Raw genomic sequence first — 18,890 nt, forward strand, 5'->3', positions numbered from 1 at the left:
TACTGCTTTGGAACTTTTCATTTGCTTTCATAGAAGAAACACAGGCACGGATTTTCTGTGATAAATGCATAAATTCCTTAATTCAGTTTGTGAAATGACTTGAGGTTTCATGCACAAGGAAATATTAAGCTTTTATTCTTACTGTCAATATATGTTGAATACAATAATATTACAATGATACATTATTTCGATTCTATTTGTTAGAAATTTTCATAGCTTTTCCCCCTACTATTTTCCCCTAGAACAATACTATGAAGTCACCAAATTACTTGTAGAAATTTGAGTATAATCAACAGAAATCACCCAAACTTCTGCATTTAACGAAATCTATAAAATATTTACTGGGTAGGGGTCACTGTTTAGCATTTAACATGTTAGTTATTAAAATAGTTATTTTAAGACTGCACTGCCATGTCAGGAACAACAGCAGTGCAGCTTTGAAGTAGTATAAATTATAAAGGTCATATTTATGCACAAATTTATATTCAAATTAGTGATTTATGAACATATTTCTGTCCAAATTAGTGTGTTCTGATACCAAAGTTTTCAAATCCATTTGAATTTTGTAATTATGTGGTAATTCAGGCACTTGAAGGTGAAACTTCAAATTTTAACTTCAAATTTTAAAGTTTCTGTAAAAATAATAACAGATAATATTAGATTACAGCTACTCTTCTGCAAGTAGTAAAAAATGCCATGCAAATGTGTAAGTTTAACCACTGTTAGGTAAATTGACAATACAGTATGGTTAGAAAAACATAATATCAACGTTCTTGGGAAATAAATGATAATTCCTGCAAGTAGTTAAAAAAGTAGTTTGAATTGCATGCTTTAAATCTGTTTGGTTGTGACCTCCCCTATGTAAAACAAAATTTATTAAATAGATATAGATTTTGTATGTACAGCTAGGGAAAAAATATTTCTTCCTGGTTGAAAATATTCATATTAGAAACTGTTTAATCCTCTAAAATGTAATTCTAAATTGAAACAATATTCTGAATTTTAGAAAAATACATGTAAAGAAAAAGAAATCAATGAATGCCTTGTTTGAACTATCTAAAATTTTGGGTTCTTGGGCATGACAAATTCAGAAATGTTAGTCCAAATAAAAGTAAATAAAATATAACTAAAGTTTAGAAAAAATTATTCTTGTTGCATTTCAAAAACTGAAACAACTGTGATTCCCAGGTGTCCACATATTTCCTGCTTCCTGCTTTCCTGTAAACAGAAAAACTGTGTGTAAGTTAACTCAAACGACCATTTTTTTTTTAGTGGAAGGTTTAGCGTGAAATGTGCTGCTGGCTGACTGCCACGGGAAGCCAAAAGCTTGTAATTTCAATTACATGGCATTTCAAGTAGAACAAGTCCTAATGTGGAAGAAGGGATTAGAGGTGGCAGCTGAGATTGTAACAGAGCTCCGAGAAGACTTGTTATTTTTACAGTATCAAATGGCTTGCTCACCTTATGTCCTTGAATAGATTATGGGAGTTGAAAGATTAAATATTAGGTGACCTCTTCACAGAAAGTACATGTTGAGTGAAGAATCCCTAAACGAAATATTGCACAAAAATATTCCACTGCATGCATAACATCTGTACTTGCCACCTGCTTGGCCAAGAGACACTTGTAAACAAACTGTTTCATAAAAGAGGTCTAGGGATTCTTTTTTTTATTTAGAGGGATCTCTGTCAAGTGTGTCTGTTTAAGATATTTAAGTTATTCAGCAAAGAAATGCTATGTTATACATAGAAAGCTAAGCACGGTTGTATTCCTTACGCTTCTATCTCCTGAAGCTGATGCTGTAAGTTGGAGCCCTAACTCTTGCTCTTAGCTATTCTGGAAAGTTGTAGCTCAGTGGAACTCCCCAGGTGTCAGAGGATATTACATAGCCATGTCAATTCAGCTTGACAGTGAGATCAAGACATTCACATCTGCACTGGTGTTTTTTTAGGGACAAAAGCTATACTGATTGATCCTGTGTAGCATTGTGCTACTGATTGAAGCACATAGAATGAGCTTGAAAAAAACTTTCTTACTCTTGTTCATGACCTTCTTAATTTTATTTCTGTTCCACTGTGGCATTCCCAGTAAGTTACAGTATTTTCCAGAAGTTTGGGGAATCATTGATGAGAGGGATTATCTCTGGCCTTATTGTTTGTAATTTTTTATTTCAGCTGTAATTTGGCTAAGGGATATAAGGAAGAAAAAAGCAATAATTAATGTATTGTATGTGAAGAAATGATGACAGTAGATAAAGAAAGCCACTGAAGAAATGGACACATAGGTGACCTTCAAAGTTGACAAATGTATCCCCAAGTGCTTTGTTTGAACATATTTCTGGTGCAGAAAGATGGTGCCTCACCTTCAAAGTTTGAAGGTGATGAACAGGACACAGAGCTGTTTCTGCAATGTAGAAAGACAAGAATGTCTTTCAGGAACATCGTCATACTTAGATCTCATTAATCTTGTTAATGTAAATAGGCCATTTATAAATTTTGTGCTAATATTTATAAAACTTAATGAATGAGCAAGGGCAATGGTATTTTGGAAGATGCTGAAATAATTGGAAGGATTCTCTGCACATACTTCATATATACATGCAGTATTTTTCAACTACTTTCAGTCTGCTGTCATTATCATTAAAGTCTAAGTGAACTGGCATTAGTGTTTTATCTCTGCAGTTCCTGGCCAGGAGACAAAGGATGAGTTTTGATGAAGTGCACTAAGAATGTTTAAATAAATGGCTCACAAACCTGAATCTCTTTCCTAAGTGACATATCTGAACTGCTGCCATCTATCCAGTGGAGAGAAGGGACACCAGGGAATTCTGCTGAAGCTGTACAAATTCATTTACTCTTGCATTTGAATTGACATGCTTCCAAAGCCTTCTTGATAACATCTCCTACTTTCAGCTTGTGTTTATCTTTTAGGAATAAGGCTGTTGCATAAGTTGTTTGCTGGAGACATTGAGGACCTCTGTCTGTGTTTATGCATTATTCACCAAGATGAACTCATAGTCTCAAAATGTTAAAAAGTATTTTTCAATGTTCAGGGTTATTTAGAAGTATATATAAAAAATTACCTGGGCCTGCCTCTGAAAATGTTGTTGGTTGCAGCCCTGGAATATTTAGCTTCAGAGAAAGAACAAAAAGTGGTTACAGTACAGTTTTAATGTCTTAATAAACTCTTAATCCCCTTTTTTCCCCAGATCATTATGATTTTCTATCAAGTGAGCATTTAATTGGAAGCTACTATTTATACTATAAGCACATAATTTGTTCTGAAATGAAATTGCTAATATTAAATACCTCATCTTCCATAGCTACTATAGTAATACTGTTCTGATCTTTTATGAAGCTATTTCTTGAAAAAATGTCATAAGCTTACATAAAGCAGAAAATGCACAGGAAGTGTTACAAAATTTGGGGGGAAAATTCATCCAAACTATCTTGATTTCACAGGCTACTGGAACTGTGTGTCTGAAAGGGAGCTTGAGCATATAACAATGTGTAATGATAGAGACTGAATGTCTGTAAATGTATTTCTTTTAAATCACTTGCAAGATTAATACATACTCTTTGAAAGAATAGATATATCTATTCAACATCCAGAAATTAAAACAAATTTGTATGGAATGTGTTGATGTGCTGTTGTGTGCCTGTATCTGCTTACACTCGGGCATATCTGTATATCTTACACCAGCTTACATGAGATTTAAAAACCTGTGTTGAAACATACGAAGGCACTGCAGACATGTGATGACCTTTGTGATACGGAGTCTCCTTATTTGAAGTCCCTTAATTTAAATATTTGTCATGGTTTTATAAATGTCTAAAGCGTTGTCATGATGACAACCTTTAGGGAATAATTTTTCTTCATTTGTCTTAGATTCTACTAAGACAGTAGAAAGCTTCATTTACTCAGTCACCTTCGTTTCGTATGAGTCTTACATGACTACTGGGCATAAAAGGAAGAAGTACAGTAAAGGCATAATGTACAAAAAATCAGCAGAAGTTTGTAGAAGAAGAAGATAACTCCATTTCATTTCCAGAAGCATTTCCAGGACATAGGAAGTGAAACCTTCTCATCAGGCTAACCCTTTGGAAGTATGTTTGTTTTAAGGAGGTTGAGGAGTTACTGAAAGCTGACAATAATTCCCTATAATAAGCTTGAATAGTCTAATGTAAGAGTATTAGAAGAGCAGTTTGGTTTTCAAGTATTGCCACAGACCACTGATTAGTTTTTATTCCATATTTCATCAGAGTTGTATTATAAATGAAATTGTATATTCAAAAAAAGGATTAATCCTTTTAATCCTGGGGTTTTTTTTTCCCCCTGATGCTTTTTCCCAGATCTGAAAATATAACCCATAAAATGCAAATAAAAATGTCCCTTTTCTGCCATAAAAATCTGGAAACAGAGAGTATCTAAAACCAGTTTGAAAACTATAATATTGGAGTTCTCTTACATACCTTTTCCCCCTTCCCATCTCTGATTTAGTTTCAGTCACTGCAGTGATCTGCAGCAGCCCAGTGTCAGCTGTGACACAGCTCCAGCCTGACAGGCTGTGGAGCCCCATGTGCCCTCTGTGAATGGGGCCACCAGTTTGGGTCTGCCTCCTCTGATCAATCATTCTTCTCCCTGAAATTACTTAAAGCAGCTTAATGTCTTTCAAACAGTGGTCTCTTGCTAAATTTGCTTGGCATTTACTGAAAGATTTAATAATTAGTAAGAGGTGAATGACAATGAGACCATTTCATAAGTCTGGTTTCTTTAGGAAACCAACAAAACTTCCTAAACTACAGAAGAAATGCTTTGGTGAGGTAGTAATGTAAAATTCATTTCAGATAGGCTGTCATGAATTATTTAATTGATTTTTTTTGTTGTTGTTTTTATTTGGGCTTTTTTATGAGCAAGTCTTGCACATTTGGTCATGTGTTTTATTGTGCGTTTCAAATACACATCTACCAAGTTTACCTCATAGTATATTTTACAAAAATTTCCTGAAACTATATTGAGTGGGTTCCAGAAAATGCAAATAATTTTGAATACCACTGTGTTCAATAAAGAAGAGACTGGGGAGATGATCTGTTTGCTGGCAACCCTTTCAATCTGTTATGTTGTCTTGATGATTTAGTTGCCTTTTCTGAAAGGAATACCTTGCAGTGATAAAACAGTCCTGGTAATTTTGATGAGGAAATTCTGTGATATTCCCAGAAGTGCTGCTTTGCAGAGATACTGTGCCAAATGTTACAGTAATTTAAAGTAAGTGTAACCCTTACAAAGTAATTGGAACTTCAGAGAATGTAAATCATTGAGGAATTTGTCATTTTATGATGTCTCAGCATAGAGCAAGAGCTTGTGTGAAGGTGTATATTTGAGTTATTTTAGAACTTCTTTTAAGTAATTCCTACTATTTATTTTATTTATGTTAAGACATGATATTTTGTAGTATTTTGCACAAAATTTTATATATTCTACATAATAAGCACCGGATTCCTGATCCTAAATGGGGAAACCACTCTTTTTATTGTTTCATATATAAATATGAAGCCACATTAAATATATTCCATTTTCTTTTTATCTATATAAGTCTCAGGCAGTTTGGACCTTGGATGCCATGACTGTCAGACCTGGAGGTTCCCCAAGGCAGAAACTCCTAAAGGACTCCTTAGCAGCAAAAGAACTTCAGACCATGGAAAAACACCTAGCTGGTATGTATGGGATCAAGGAACCATAAAATGCCTAGCAGTATTCACCCAGCTTGCCCTGCCAGTATTTCAGATGAAGGAAAAAATTATGTAACACACATGCCAATGACAACAGTTGACAAGTTTAATTTCCTTTTTTTTTCATTGAAGAAAACACAGTGTTTTATTTGTAGATGTAATGAGCTTCACTTTAATTACAGTAAGTACAGTACTTAAACAGTAATTAAACTCTGTTAAATATGTTGTGGTCTGAAAGCACAATAATGCACCTATTTTTTTGTTTTCATGTTTCACCAAGACTCATGAAATCAGGAGGTACCAATGTTTTATTTACTGTTAAATAATCTTTAAAAGCAGGCAGCAGTGGATTTTTAGCTGGAGAACAGATTGCTTTGCAGTGAAAACTCACCTTGTTTGTGGGAATTCTGGTGAGTGAAGACTTCATTTGTGTGCCTTGGAACATCTGCAACATCTTTGATGGGGTAATCATTTCTGAAAAGTCAAACAAAAAAGGTGTGTTTTTTTTGGTAAAAAGATGTTTCAGAACTTTATAAAAATAATGAGGGATAGTCTAAAATGTAGCTTGCAATTTGTTCTTCTTTTTAACCAATGTTTTCTACCTTCACCTTCCATTATAAGACGTGGCATAGTCCTGTAGCGTGGTGGTCCTATGTTCTGCATTATATTTGACATATGGTGACATCTTCGTAGGCTAATTTTTTGAAAAGTAGTGCTGCTCTGGAACATAAAGACTGTATATGTAAAATGAAGGTAGAAATTAAATTTATCTTATCCTTCTTTCAAGTCATTTAGAGAGTGAGGCAGAGAACACTTTTGGTGTGATTTTCTAAAAGACTTTGGATATTTTTCTTGCCAATTACGCTGGTGTGAAAGACTTGGGAGCTGTATCCTCTTTAGAAAGGGGATGTTGCTGCTGAAGTCAAGGTAGAAGACAAAGCTATGAGCACAGTGAGGGAAGCCTTTTAGGAAAAGGTTTTGCTCATAATGACGCAAGAACTCAAAATTATGATATATACCAATGAAGCCTTTTTAGGTGGGTTTTGTGTCTGACAATAGAGGCACTGTCCTTCAATTTTTTTTAATAGGTTCATGAAACTTACACCTATTAGAGCTGCAGCCACTGCCAAACTAGACTGAAAAATCCATGAGCCCTCTCTCTAAACTGAAACTCCCAGGAGCATCTAGTGGGAATCAGGAGAGCAGCAAACCAATATGTGGTTTCTGTAGCATAGCAGAGATCTGTGTAACCCAGGGGCCTCTGCTACTGAGGTAGCACTTGTTTGCCCTTATGTTGCTGCAGTTGTCACTCAAGGTGGCTCTGGTGATGATCTCCCTACTTTGATTTATATGCTAACTGGTCTCACTTCCATGGTTATACAAGCTGTTCTTGTATGCATTATGCAATGAAAAATGCAGTCTCTTGGCAAAGCTGACAGTAATAACTACAATATTCAATAGAATATGGAATTTTAACTACTTAATTGGCTGTAAACTAACTAGCTATGTTCACCTAATCTCTGAGATTCCTTGTGCAGTTGTGTGATCCACAAGGTTTTCTCTCTCACATCAATGCTGTTCTTGTCATTTGACTTTTGGCCTGTTATTTCAGTAAAGCTGTAACATGAGCTTCAGTCATTATACCATTCAGTAATTTTTGTCTGGCTGAGAACGTCACATGAAAACAGCCCCATTATTAGACATTGGGCTATTGTATTCCTAATAATTCATGTCCTATTATAACACCAGTGGTGCTTGAGACAATCATTCCCCTCAAAGACAGGAATAACATAATTTCCATGAATTATCAGTTCAGAGTACCTCAGATAATAATGCTGTGGTTTTGCTTGGCCTCATTTGTCTTACACGTTTGCAAAAGTTCAAATGTCTGTGATATCAGCAAGTCTCTCCTTTCAATTCTCTTAGCAAGCGCACTGGAACCTATTAATTCTATGAAATGACTGCCTATCTAGGCAGTAATTTAGATGCCTGAGTTATGACTTGGATTACCTGTGTAATGATGAAATATGGTCCCCTGTCACAGCTACACCTTCTTAAGGGGCCTGGTGTTCCCCTGTGGACTGCGCTGGATAAAACTTACTCCTCACATAAGGCATAATTTGGTGCCTGTGCCTAAATTAGGGACTAGCACCAGCTGCCAACAACTGCCTCAGTACCTTGATATTTGAAAGCAGCAGTTTTACAAAATCAGATACTGCAGCAATCAGTTTTCTTTTCCTTCTCTACACATGGCTCATATTTTTTTTTTGTCTAAAATCCAGGCTCTTATGTTACTATGGCTGCATTATATCACATACAAATGGAGAATTTTTTTTGGTAGTTGATTCTAGTATCTTGCCAGTTTGGTTTGTAACACTTATTTTGTGGTCTTTGTGCACTTCTGGAACATATTTGATCACAAGAAGAACTGTTAAAAAAGAAGTGGTTTGTAAGTGCTTATGAATCATATAATTCTGCTATTTTTTATATGAAAGCAAAGTGCCTTTGTGTTACTCTGTTGCATTTTATTTTCCTTTAAATGACATCAGCAAGGATTTTAAAAAATCCTAGGTCATAATTCAATTCTGTTATTTAAGATGGATCAGATAATACTGCAAAGCTGAGGATGTGTGATTTTTTTTTCTGGTTGAAAAGCTTATATTAAAGCAAAATCAAACAGGGGATGTGTAAATAAAACTGAATAATTATGCTATGGAAACATGTTAATTATATGTAGAGAAATGATTATAATAATTGGCTTATCTGCAGGTTTGATTGCTATATGAAATTAAGGAAACATGAGCCAGCATATAATGTTTATTTAACTCTTATTAAATCATTCAATATTCATGCTATTTCTTAGCATTCTGAATTCACTACAGGGAACTTGGAGGTCTGTAATTTTGCAGAGATAGAATAAGCTGGATCATCACAAGATCATATTCTTCATTTGGTTTAAATCAAGTAGCCCACAGTATCATTTATTGATCCCTCAGTTTTTGCCAGGCATCTTACTAGTTCTGCACCAAGAGAGGAGTAGGCAGCAGGTTGAGGGAGCTGATTCTCCCACTCTAAGATCAGCTCAATTGGTCAGAGCATGGTGCTAATAACACCAAGGTCATGGGTTCATTCCCCCTGGGGGCGAAACTGAAGAGTTTGATTTGATGATCCTTGTGGTTCCCTTCCAGTCCAGAATATTCAATGATTCTGTGATTCACTGCTCCACATTTGTGAGACCCGAGTGCTGCATTTGGCTCTGGGACCCCCAATGTAAGAAGGATGTGGACCTGCTTGAGTGGGTCTAGAGGTGGCCATGAAGATGCTCAGAGGGCTGGGGCATCTCTCCTGTGAAGACAGCCTGAGAGACTTGGGGTTGTTTGGCCTGGAGAGGTGAAGGCTAAGGGAGAGCTAATTGTGGCCTTCCAGTACCTAAAGAGGCCTACAAGAGAGCTGGAGAGGGACCTTTTACACAGGCATGTGGTGATAGGACAAAGAATAATGGCTTTAAACTAAAAGAGGAGATGTTTAGATTAGGTGTTGTGAAGAAATTCTTAACTGTGTGAGTGGTGAGGCACTGGAACAGGTTGCCAAGAGAAGTGGATGTCCTGTTCCTGACAGTGTTCAAGGCTGGGTGGGCCAGGGCTCTGAGCAACAGGATTTAGTGGAAGGCATCCCTGCCCACAGCCAGGGGGTTTGGAACCAGGTGGCCTTTAAGGTTTCTTCCAGCCCAAACCATTCTCTGATTCTGTGGAATTCCAAAGTGAAGGCATAGTGGAAAAGTAGTTCAAAATGTAATAATTTCAAAATGGACAGAATTAATTTTAAGGGCCCAGCAAGAAATCAATTAGAAATATTCTTAACTGTGTGCTAGAAACAATGACTGTGTTTTGAAATTTGCTAACAGCAAAACATTTAATCTTTAAAAAGTCTAGGGACACTTTTATCTGAGGCTTTCCCAACTATTTCAGTTTTACTAGCTTTTCTAGTCTTAACAGCATTTGAATTTTGTGCTCAATGTGTTGTATTAGACTAGTAACGTGAAATTGGCATTGCTTCTTTTCTTGTTTTCAAGGTGTTATAAAATATGTTGACGTTAAAGGCAGCGCATCTTTAATTATTTAACATACAACATTCCTTTTATACCTACTGGTAAACAGGAGTGAAAGAAAATCTCATTTTCCAATATGCAGTTTAGAACTCGTTTTAGGACTCTTAGAACCTGAAATAACTGTTATCAAAATAAAAAATAAAATGCTTATTTTAGACAACTTCACTTAATATATGTTTAAATCAGTAGAGCCTTGCTGATTTGAAGCTTCTGGGACTATGATTTGTGCAATTTAATGGGAAATGGCATTGCTATTTTAAAGATAATCAGCTGTCTCTATCAAAACCAAGTACAGTGGAGTACATGCCAATGAAAGTGAAAATTCATAACAGTAGTGTGAGACAAAATAAAGTTGATTAAACTGTTTCTGAAGCTCTGCATTTGTACTTGCAAGGAATTTCAATATGTTGTCAATGCTAACCTAAACTCCAGCTGCCCTTGCCTGACTTTGATGGATATATTCTGATTTAATTCTTTAGAAGCATTAATATCATTTAAATTATTTCAGGAGACACTTCTCATTCACTATCTTTAATCTATTGTGTTTTAAACCAGATCTTATTTCTTATGGCTGTGTGAGAGGTAGGGATTGGACCACCAAATGACCATCACCTTTTCCCCTTGGACTCTGGATGTTGATGACCCCATCACCTGCTGTGGCACTGATGGCAGGCCAGAGCACAAAATGCAGGTTCCAACAGGATCACAAATCCAGATGGGCCAGAGGTCAATGGTTATTTCCCCCAGAGTTTTGGTTGGGCAATACACAGCAAGGCCAGAAGTTTTGCCTTGAGCCAGTTTTGGATTGCCCTTCAGTGGAGCTGAGGATGGCAGGTTTACGTCGCTGCTCCATCTTGGTTTGATACTAATCTTGGTTTTGCAGTAACTGTGCAAAAGCCACAGAGACAGAACTTTGATGAAACAAGAGGGATTTTCATAGGTTGTGTTGACATTCAACAAAGTGGTAATATTTCATTTCCACGGGATAGCTGTGTTTTCAGTGAATCAAGTGTAAATAAACTTCAGGGAAATGCCTGCCAAACAGGCAGTTGACCTGCTAATTCTGATGCCTTTTATTTTAAGCATGAATAGATTTGAACTGCACAGCTTCAGGTTGTCACTTACATTGGAGAAAACCATTAAGAGTTTTAAACCAGAGAGAAACAGACAGTGAGTTTCTTTCTTTTCCGTTTCGTTCGTGTTTGTGTGCACAGACATTGAGAAGGACCTCGCACTGTGGGAAGAAGCAAGGCTCTCAAGAAGCCCTGGTGTCCAGCATCACAGTGTAGTTACATCTGACCATCAAGGCAATCCTCAAGCTGCACAGGGCCAAACCCCCCGGCCTCAGGTGCCAACTCCGACAGGGAAGAACGTTCAGCTCCAAGGAAACAAATCACCGCCGCTGCCCGCCAACAGCAGAACACAGGTCCCCAGTGTCGCAAACAGCAGACCTTCAACGCCTGTTGCACAAACCAACAGGCCATCAACTCCAGGGAGCAGACCTATGACCCCAAATAGCTTGTTGTCAAGGCCTCTTACCCCTAGCAACCAAGGAAATAGGGAAGGCATTATTAGTATGCAAAGAAGCAGATCTTTATCATCTAAGAGCCAAATGGGGAGGACCCTCAGTGCTGCTTCAGGGCTTTCTGTGCCAGTGAGTGGAGATGTTGTTGGAACTGTCACTACTCAGAGAAACAGTTTATCAGAAGTAAGATTTTCAATTTAATGTTTTTGCTATGTTTAATAATGCAAAGACTTAATTGCATTTTATGTTCAAGTAACATCAGTATACCTAATGTAACCTACTGTGCTGAAAAGAACTTGAAATATAATGATGAGAAAATTAGCAAGGAAATACTGCTCAGCTTTGAGAGGTACTCATTGGAGAATGTTAGTTTTATTACAGAAATCATATGAAACACTCGTGCCCCCCAAATTTATCGTGAGCTCAGTGCGGTTTTGCCTGTACAATGCATAGCAGTTTTATTAGCCTTACAGTTTATAACAGGTGCTTACCTCTGGAATATTAAACACAACTTTATCTAATCTCTATGTTCCAGGGTATTTGTTTCCTGCCATGCTGGCAGGGCATGGTATTTTCTTGGTCTACTTTTTATTTCATTTTTTGGGCACATTGGAATGATTAGTTAGGACAGGTTTTTCCAAGGCACCAAACTGAATTGCAAGAGAAAACATCCAACATTGTTGAATCACTCTCTAATACTATGTGCATGTTAACTAGGCTGATTTACAACATAAAAACTTTCTGTCCCATATTAATGGCTTTTACGGGACTAGTCTTTGTTTAAAATAAAACAGAACAAACAGTTAAAGTACCTTGTAAATTCTGAGTAGGATTCTCTTCTGCTAACCTTAGCTGCCTTAAAGATAACTTCAGTGTGTAGGCAGTGGAAATAAAAGCACCTGTGAAAGAAAAGCCCTGCTGTCTATCTCTATACATGCCTTACAAAGGTGAGTCTTTTCTCAGGATATGCCAGTCCTTCTATACTGATTTGAGAAGGAACTGTATGTCTAGATTGCTAATCTTTCAGTGTTGGAATATGTTGGTTCCCACCATTATTACCAATCTCTTTGTAATCCATTTGTCAAAGCCTGGAGACCTTTTTTTCCAAGACTGAAAATAATATCATACATTTAGATTGTTTCTGAGAAGTATCATCTGTTTTAATAATCTGTTGGGTGTGACACTTGACACAATGTATTATCAGTCTAATGACTTCTAAAGAAAATTTAAAATGTTGTTTATGATACTGTTGCTGAGGGTTGCTTGTAGGAAAATTAGAGATTTAACACTTAGTATAACCCTGCAATTAATTATATGGCGTCCGTTATTTGTTGTGAAGGAAAGTAAATGAGGCACAGATTACTCTAAAGAATTTGGGGAGGAAATCTTACTCAAATTTGGTGGTGAAATAAATCCTTATTATTTTGGTGTTTGAATGGTAGTGCACTAATCCCATCACTCAAGCTGCTTCATCACTTAGACTTGAATATCCAGATTAAAGACATGAGGGCTGAAGGTGACTACAGTTCTCCTGAAAGTGTCTCTTCACTGCCAGTTGATCTATTTTCAAAACATAAGTTTTCCATGGAAAAAAAATAAGTTATTTTAAACTTCTTTTGACAAAAAAAAAAAAAAACCCGTTGTGTCCTCTTTTGGAGTATGGGATGTGTTTTTGTGTTAGAATTTTCTCATGGACCAGAAAATGAGAATTGAAATTACTTTTTAACTAGAAAATGTTCAGAAGAAATGAAGGCTTTAATTGTCTCCTACTAAATTCTTAACCCCTCTATTTCTTCCTTTTTAGGCAGTCTTGTTCTTAACTGATATATAGTCATGTGATGCCACGTAGAATTATTGTATATACTCCCGAAAGTATGTGTATGTAATGAGCACTGCATCTCCACCAAGGGATATCCAGTCTGCCCATCACTTTTGATCTTTCCTGTAAAAAGGCAGGTATAGGCAGGCAATTAAAAATGCTTTCTTCCACAGCCTTTCTCTAGTTATAGTAATAATTACCAAGATTCCCATTTAATTTGCTGTGTCTTGTTACTTCCATTTGCTGATAGCTCTCATGGTAACTGTCTTGTTGTACTTTTAATATACGTATATATTTGTCTCAAGAACTTTAGGAAGTGAGCAATATTATTATTCTGTTTTCCAGTTAGAATAGCATGCCCAGATTCAGCCAGCAATCCACTGTAAAGCTGATGTTAAATCTCAGCATTTCTATGCAGGATCTTATCCTCTGTTAAAATCCCTTCTAGAAGTGACAAATTCTTTTCTTTCTCTTTCCTCACTGGATACAATAGTACCTTGGCTGCTAGTGACCCAGCTCAGACCCTATTTATCCTTTCTGACATGCACAAGTGACCTCTGACATAATGGAAACTCAACCTGGAACTAGCTCTGCTTCCAGAGGGAAAGCTGCTGATATGACACATTCATACTGAAGGTTCCACTGCCAGGTTGTAAAGGCCCATGGATATCGGAAAGTAGCTGATGGAGCTCTGGCCAATCTGCCACTCCCAGCCTCATTTTTGGAGTGTTATACTAGAAGCTTTGGGAGCCCATTTAAGCTGTCTTTTCCCTCTGACATTCCTGGTCACTTAGAGAAGTGGATTTAAACAGAATATACCCAGGAAATATGTCAGTTCTGCGGCATTTTTTGCCATGTTAGATGTTTCCTCCTATTTGTGGCCATATTTCATTTTCTTGTGTCACAGCTTCTCTCTGACTGTGGAGACATATTTTAAAAAGGCAGAGGGGTAGGAGAAGAGTTCTGTCTGTCTTTATACTTTTACAGATCACAAACATATAAAACTCAAGGCTGATACTGTAATTTATTTTGCAACTTTCATTGTAGGTTTTGTATCCTCTTGCTGTATAAAACCAGTAAAATAAAATAAGGGAAAACGCCTTTATTCTTATTAGCCTTATGGTATCAACTGGGAATTTCTACTAGATGTAAATACACTGTGGTTATATTGCTGATCCTATAGAAGGTACTATGATAAAACCTTGCAAATAATTCTGCTTCCTTACTCTTAGGTGATGTTAATGAAATTAACCAATACAACATTGATATATATTTGATGAGAATAAGCCAGTTGAAAAGAATGTCACTACTGGGTACCAGGAGCATGTTTTACCATAAGGAGCTTGATTTGCTTATTTATTTACTTGTTTATTTGTTGGGAATTTTAACATATCTCTCAATGCCTTATGTATGCTTCCTAGATTGTATGTGTTTCAGAGTAGCATAACAAATCTAAAATAGAAAAATATTACTAATAAATATAATTCAAAGTTCTTCTTAAGCTTTAGTAAAGTTCATGCTGCAGCATGGGTGGTTTAATCTTGTTATAGCACAAATCTTAAATAATTTGGCAAGTACTTAACATAGCTATTAAGAATGTTTTGGGGTTTTTTAATGCTCAATACTTATAACGATCTGAGATTTTGTGGACAAGTTTCTGCCTCCTGGCACACATAATATTACTAAGTTCTAACAGGTGTGTTTTATTATCAGCTCTGTTCAAGACTGAATTGAATTATAGCAAAGAAATGCTACCTAGAGAAATAGTTTTATTATCTCTATAAAGCTCGTAAATCAGGGTTCCAAATCCTTTGGCAGAGATACTTTTATACATGTACCTAATCCTTTGGTGTTTTGTATAAATTGACAAAAGAATGCTGAACCCTGCTTATCTCTTTAGGATGAATTCCATTAAAGTGACACAATTCTGTGATACTTGTCAATAGCTGTTGCAGTGAAAATACTATTGACTCCCTTGTTTGCCAAATCATTTTCTGAACACATGACATTTTACAGTCATTCTGTTTGTTCAGATAGTTTAAAGTGGTATCCAGCAATCTTTATTAGTCTGTCATTGTTTAGAGCAGGAAATTTCATCTTATTTGAATATAGCACTGATTAACAAAAGTTTTACTCCTATTTACTGGAGTATAGAGCATAATTTTTGATGAGGGCTCTCTTTTTGGCTAGATACTTTCATTCTGTTCCATTGCCTGGCTCAGGTCTTTGCTCTGTGTTTTTGGAAAATTAAAAAGTCTGTGGATCAGTGTGAGAGTCACTGATCCTTACTGCAAGAATTCTGTTCCATGGATCAAAACATGTTTGGTGTTGTGGTCAGCAACCTTCTGAAACACAGCACACTGGAAATGGCAATACATGAGTGAAGCTTGGAGCCTCTGCCCCAGCTGACTCTTGGGCCATGGCAGAAGTCTTTGTGGAATTTTTAACACATTACTGACAGAATTAATAATCTACTCCCAGTGAGTTAGATCTTGATTGAGCAGCCTTCAGTCTCCCAAAACTGATTTGAACAAGCCTGGATTTTGTGTTTAAATCAGATAGCCTAAGAATAAAATTTATCTAGTAATACAATTTAATTTTAAATATGTAGATTCTGGTTTCAGCTGATGTAAGAGAAAATAGGGTCATTATCCCCCCCCTTTTTTTTTTCAAGAACTTATAAAAATCTGGCCAGTAATTTTACGATATCTGGCCAATATTTAAGTTTTCTTTTAGAGACTAGACTTGCATGTTTGAACTCCTTTTGAAAATAAAACTCTGCATTCCAGTCTCATCTCTCCCCTTGAATATTGCAAAGGAATGTGTCAAAGTATTTTATATGTCTGTGTGTGTACATGCTCACATACATATGTGTGTGTCTGCATGGAAAAATATTTTTATACACACACATATATACGTTATTTTAAAAAGTAGACAATTTTAAAACATTTTCAAAAGCCTATATTCAGCTGAATATGGATTTTTAACCATGTAAAACATTTATATTTTGATGTTTCAAGGTATCTTGGAGACAAAAGTTTCCATAACACTTTTCCTTCCTAAGCCTTCTCCTTCTGCAATAAAACCATAGGTTCTAAATTAGGTTTCAGGTTCTTGTTCTTATTAGACTAGAAACAGTGAAAATTTTGACAAATCAAAGCCTAACTTAAGAAAATTGCATTTGAAATATCTATGCAGTCCAAAAACTACACGGTCAGATGTAATATCTGCAATTTTGTTCTGTCACTGCATTTCCAGGATGAGTATGTATGTGTCTGTCATATCTGTGTCTATAGTAGATAGTTAAATAGACCCTTTCATATTGGTGGTTTTGGGTTAGATTTTTTTTGGGGTTTTTTTTGTTTTACTTAATAGATAAATAAATAATTTCCAAGGAGCCTGCATATCCTCTACATTCTGGTTTTATTTCACAGCAAGGTTTTTTTTTTATTATTAAAGGCTTTCTCCTCTCTAGTTAATTGAGGCTAGTGTTTGCTGCAGTCTTCATTTATACAGAACAATTATCTGTCATTTTATCTAAAATAGATCTGTTTGTGGCAGGATGAATTCTTACAACAGCTTCAACTTGCTCATCAACCTTGGATATTGCCGAGTGACACAGAAAGTGAAGGAGTGGAAGGTGACCAAGACAAATGTAAGTATATATGTAAGGACCAGATAATATGTCAAAACCCCTCAACTTAACTTCTATTTTCCATTCCTTCAAATACTGTGGAGATGTCATGCCTGCTCACAGGAGCTTTTCTCACAAGTACCAATTATTTATTTGTCTGAGGGCTGAAATTTATATGACTGATTTGCAGGAGCTTTGCTGTAGTCACTGAGCAATGACAAAATAATCACAGACCACGGTTCACTGAAGCTAAGTGAAACAATTTTTTCTGATGTGTTAAAGTAGCTGTGCCAGACAAGTAACATGAACTTGAAATAGATGCTCTGTTTAATGAGTATCTATTCCCCAGCAAAAAAAAAAAAAAACCAACCAAACAAAAAAACCCTCAAAAAACCCAAAACAATACCAAAAAACCCAAAAAAATTCAACCTCCCCCAGAAACCTTAAAAATCTCTAGGTCTGCAAAGTAGAGCCTCCCTCCTTAGGCCTGTCACTCCATTATCTTTATTTTGCTTACATTCTTTTTAATTCAACTGTATTAAAAATGTTCTTAATCATACAACTAATCCTTGGTATCCTACACTCTTTGAAGTATTTGTCTAATTGTTGAAGCAAAGGTCATCAGGCTCAGAGCCTAAATGTCAGAAACAAGTAAGAACAAGTAACAGGCTATAAACTGCAATATTTTCAAAGTTCTCCCTGCCTACGAGGTACCTGTAAATGATCTTAGTGTTTCGCCTTTTCTTTTTTAATTCACAGTAGTTTTGTGATCTGCAAGGGTGAATATGGAAACTATTTCCAAACATATTTTAGGTGATATATTTGAACAGATGATTTAATCAGCATGTTTAGAAAACTTAATACTGGTTTAAACATGAAGAGTTAACACATGAAAAAGACATTTTCTTTACAGAAGGGAACAGTTCTGTAAGGGATTAAGGATTCACAATAAACATGCCAGATAAACAGAATTTATTTTTAAATTATGCCACTTTAAAAAATTGTTTTCTACTCATACATCAGTTTCACAAATTCATACATAGCCCAGAGTTTGTCTGAAATTTAAATTTACACAGTGAGATTCTGAAAAGCATATGCCAGGTCTTTTTGAACACTAGTAAAATGTTAAAATGAGATTCTATGCATCCAGCTGATTTTAGTCCAGAGCTGGGAAGTCCAGTTTGACTTGCACCTGAGCCTTTCAATTATCTTTTGGCTTAAGCTCGCCTTAGGGGACTCAAAAGATGCCCTGGCACCTGCCTTTTATATTCATGCAATTTTATCTTGTTGTTTTTTTGTAATGAATTTACAGTCCCACAAACACTAGTAGGACTGGTTGTGCACACACAGACTGGTGCCAATTTTGTGACCAGGGAGACTGGAGCTTCTGGACATATCAGATACACAGCATGGTTTTTTATAGCTGCTGTACTTGAATTGCATGGGTGTGAGGACTTGAGAGCACCCAAGATCCTGTGCTATAATATTCCAAGAATCCTGGTAGGTCATTGTCACTGCCCAAAAAATGAAGTGGTAAGTTAAAAATTAAAAGCATGTTGTTAAGGTCAGTGTCCAAATGTCTCTTGACAGACCTGAGGTATTGACCACCTCCCTCAGAAGCCTTGTTCCAGTCTTTCACCCTCTCAGTAAAAGAATTATTCCTAATGTCTAGTCTGAATCTCCCCTGGCACAGCTTTGAGCCATTGCTGTGTGTTCTGTCACTGAATACCAGGGAGAAGAGATCAGTGCCTCTCTCTCCACGTCTCCTCCTCAGGAAGCTGTGGAGAATGAGGTCACTCCTCAGCTTCATTTTCTCCAAACTAGATAAGCCCGAAGTCCTTAGCTGCCCCTCAGAGGTCATTCCTTCCAGCCCTTTCACCACTTTTATTGCGCTTATCTGGACACATTCAAGGACCTTCACATCCTTCTTAAGTTGTGGTGCCAGAGCTGCACACAGTGCTCCAGGTGAGGCTGCACCAATGCTGAACACAGTGGGAAAATCACCTTTCTTGAGCAGCTGGACACACTGTATTTATTGTACCCCAGGATGGGGTTTGCCCTGCTGGCTTCCAGGA

The 18,890-nt window shown here is 36.5% G+C and overlaps 1 protein-coding gene across 5 annotated transcripts in view; it reads left to right on the top strand.

Moving 5' to 3' along the window:
• The window catches only part of C2H8orf34 (chromosome 2 C8orf34 homolog), a 179,368-nt gene that overhangs the window by 120,514 nt on the left and 39,964 nt on the right, over positions 1 to 18,890 (top strand). For 4 of the 5 annotated variants that reach the window (XR_014850140.1, XM_085052990.1, XM_085052993.1 and 1 more), the window contains 3 exons: positions 5,594 to 5,714; positions 11,052 to 11,545; positions 16,743 to 16,836. Coding sequence is in view for 4 of the 5 variants with exons in the window: in XM_085052990.1 (XP_084909116.1) it covers positions 5,594 to 5,714; positions 11,052 to 11,545; positions 16,743 to 16,836 (709 nt within the window). In the remaining variant the exon portion in view is untranslated. Of the gene's footprint in view, positions 1 to 5,593; positions 5,715 to 11,051; positions 16,594 to 16,742; positions 16,837 to 18,890 lie in introns of those variants that run through there. The other variant, XM_085052992.1, reaches the window with a different exon arrangement.

This window comes from Lichenostomus cassidix, chromosome 2, assembly GCF_008360975.1.
Source record: "Lichenostomus cassidix isolate B80296 chromosome 2, HeHo_3.0, whole genome shotgun sequence".
Lineage (NCBI taxonomy): Eukaryota > Metazoa > Chordata > Aves > Passeriformes > Meliphagidae > Lichenostomus > Lichenostomus cassidix.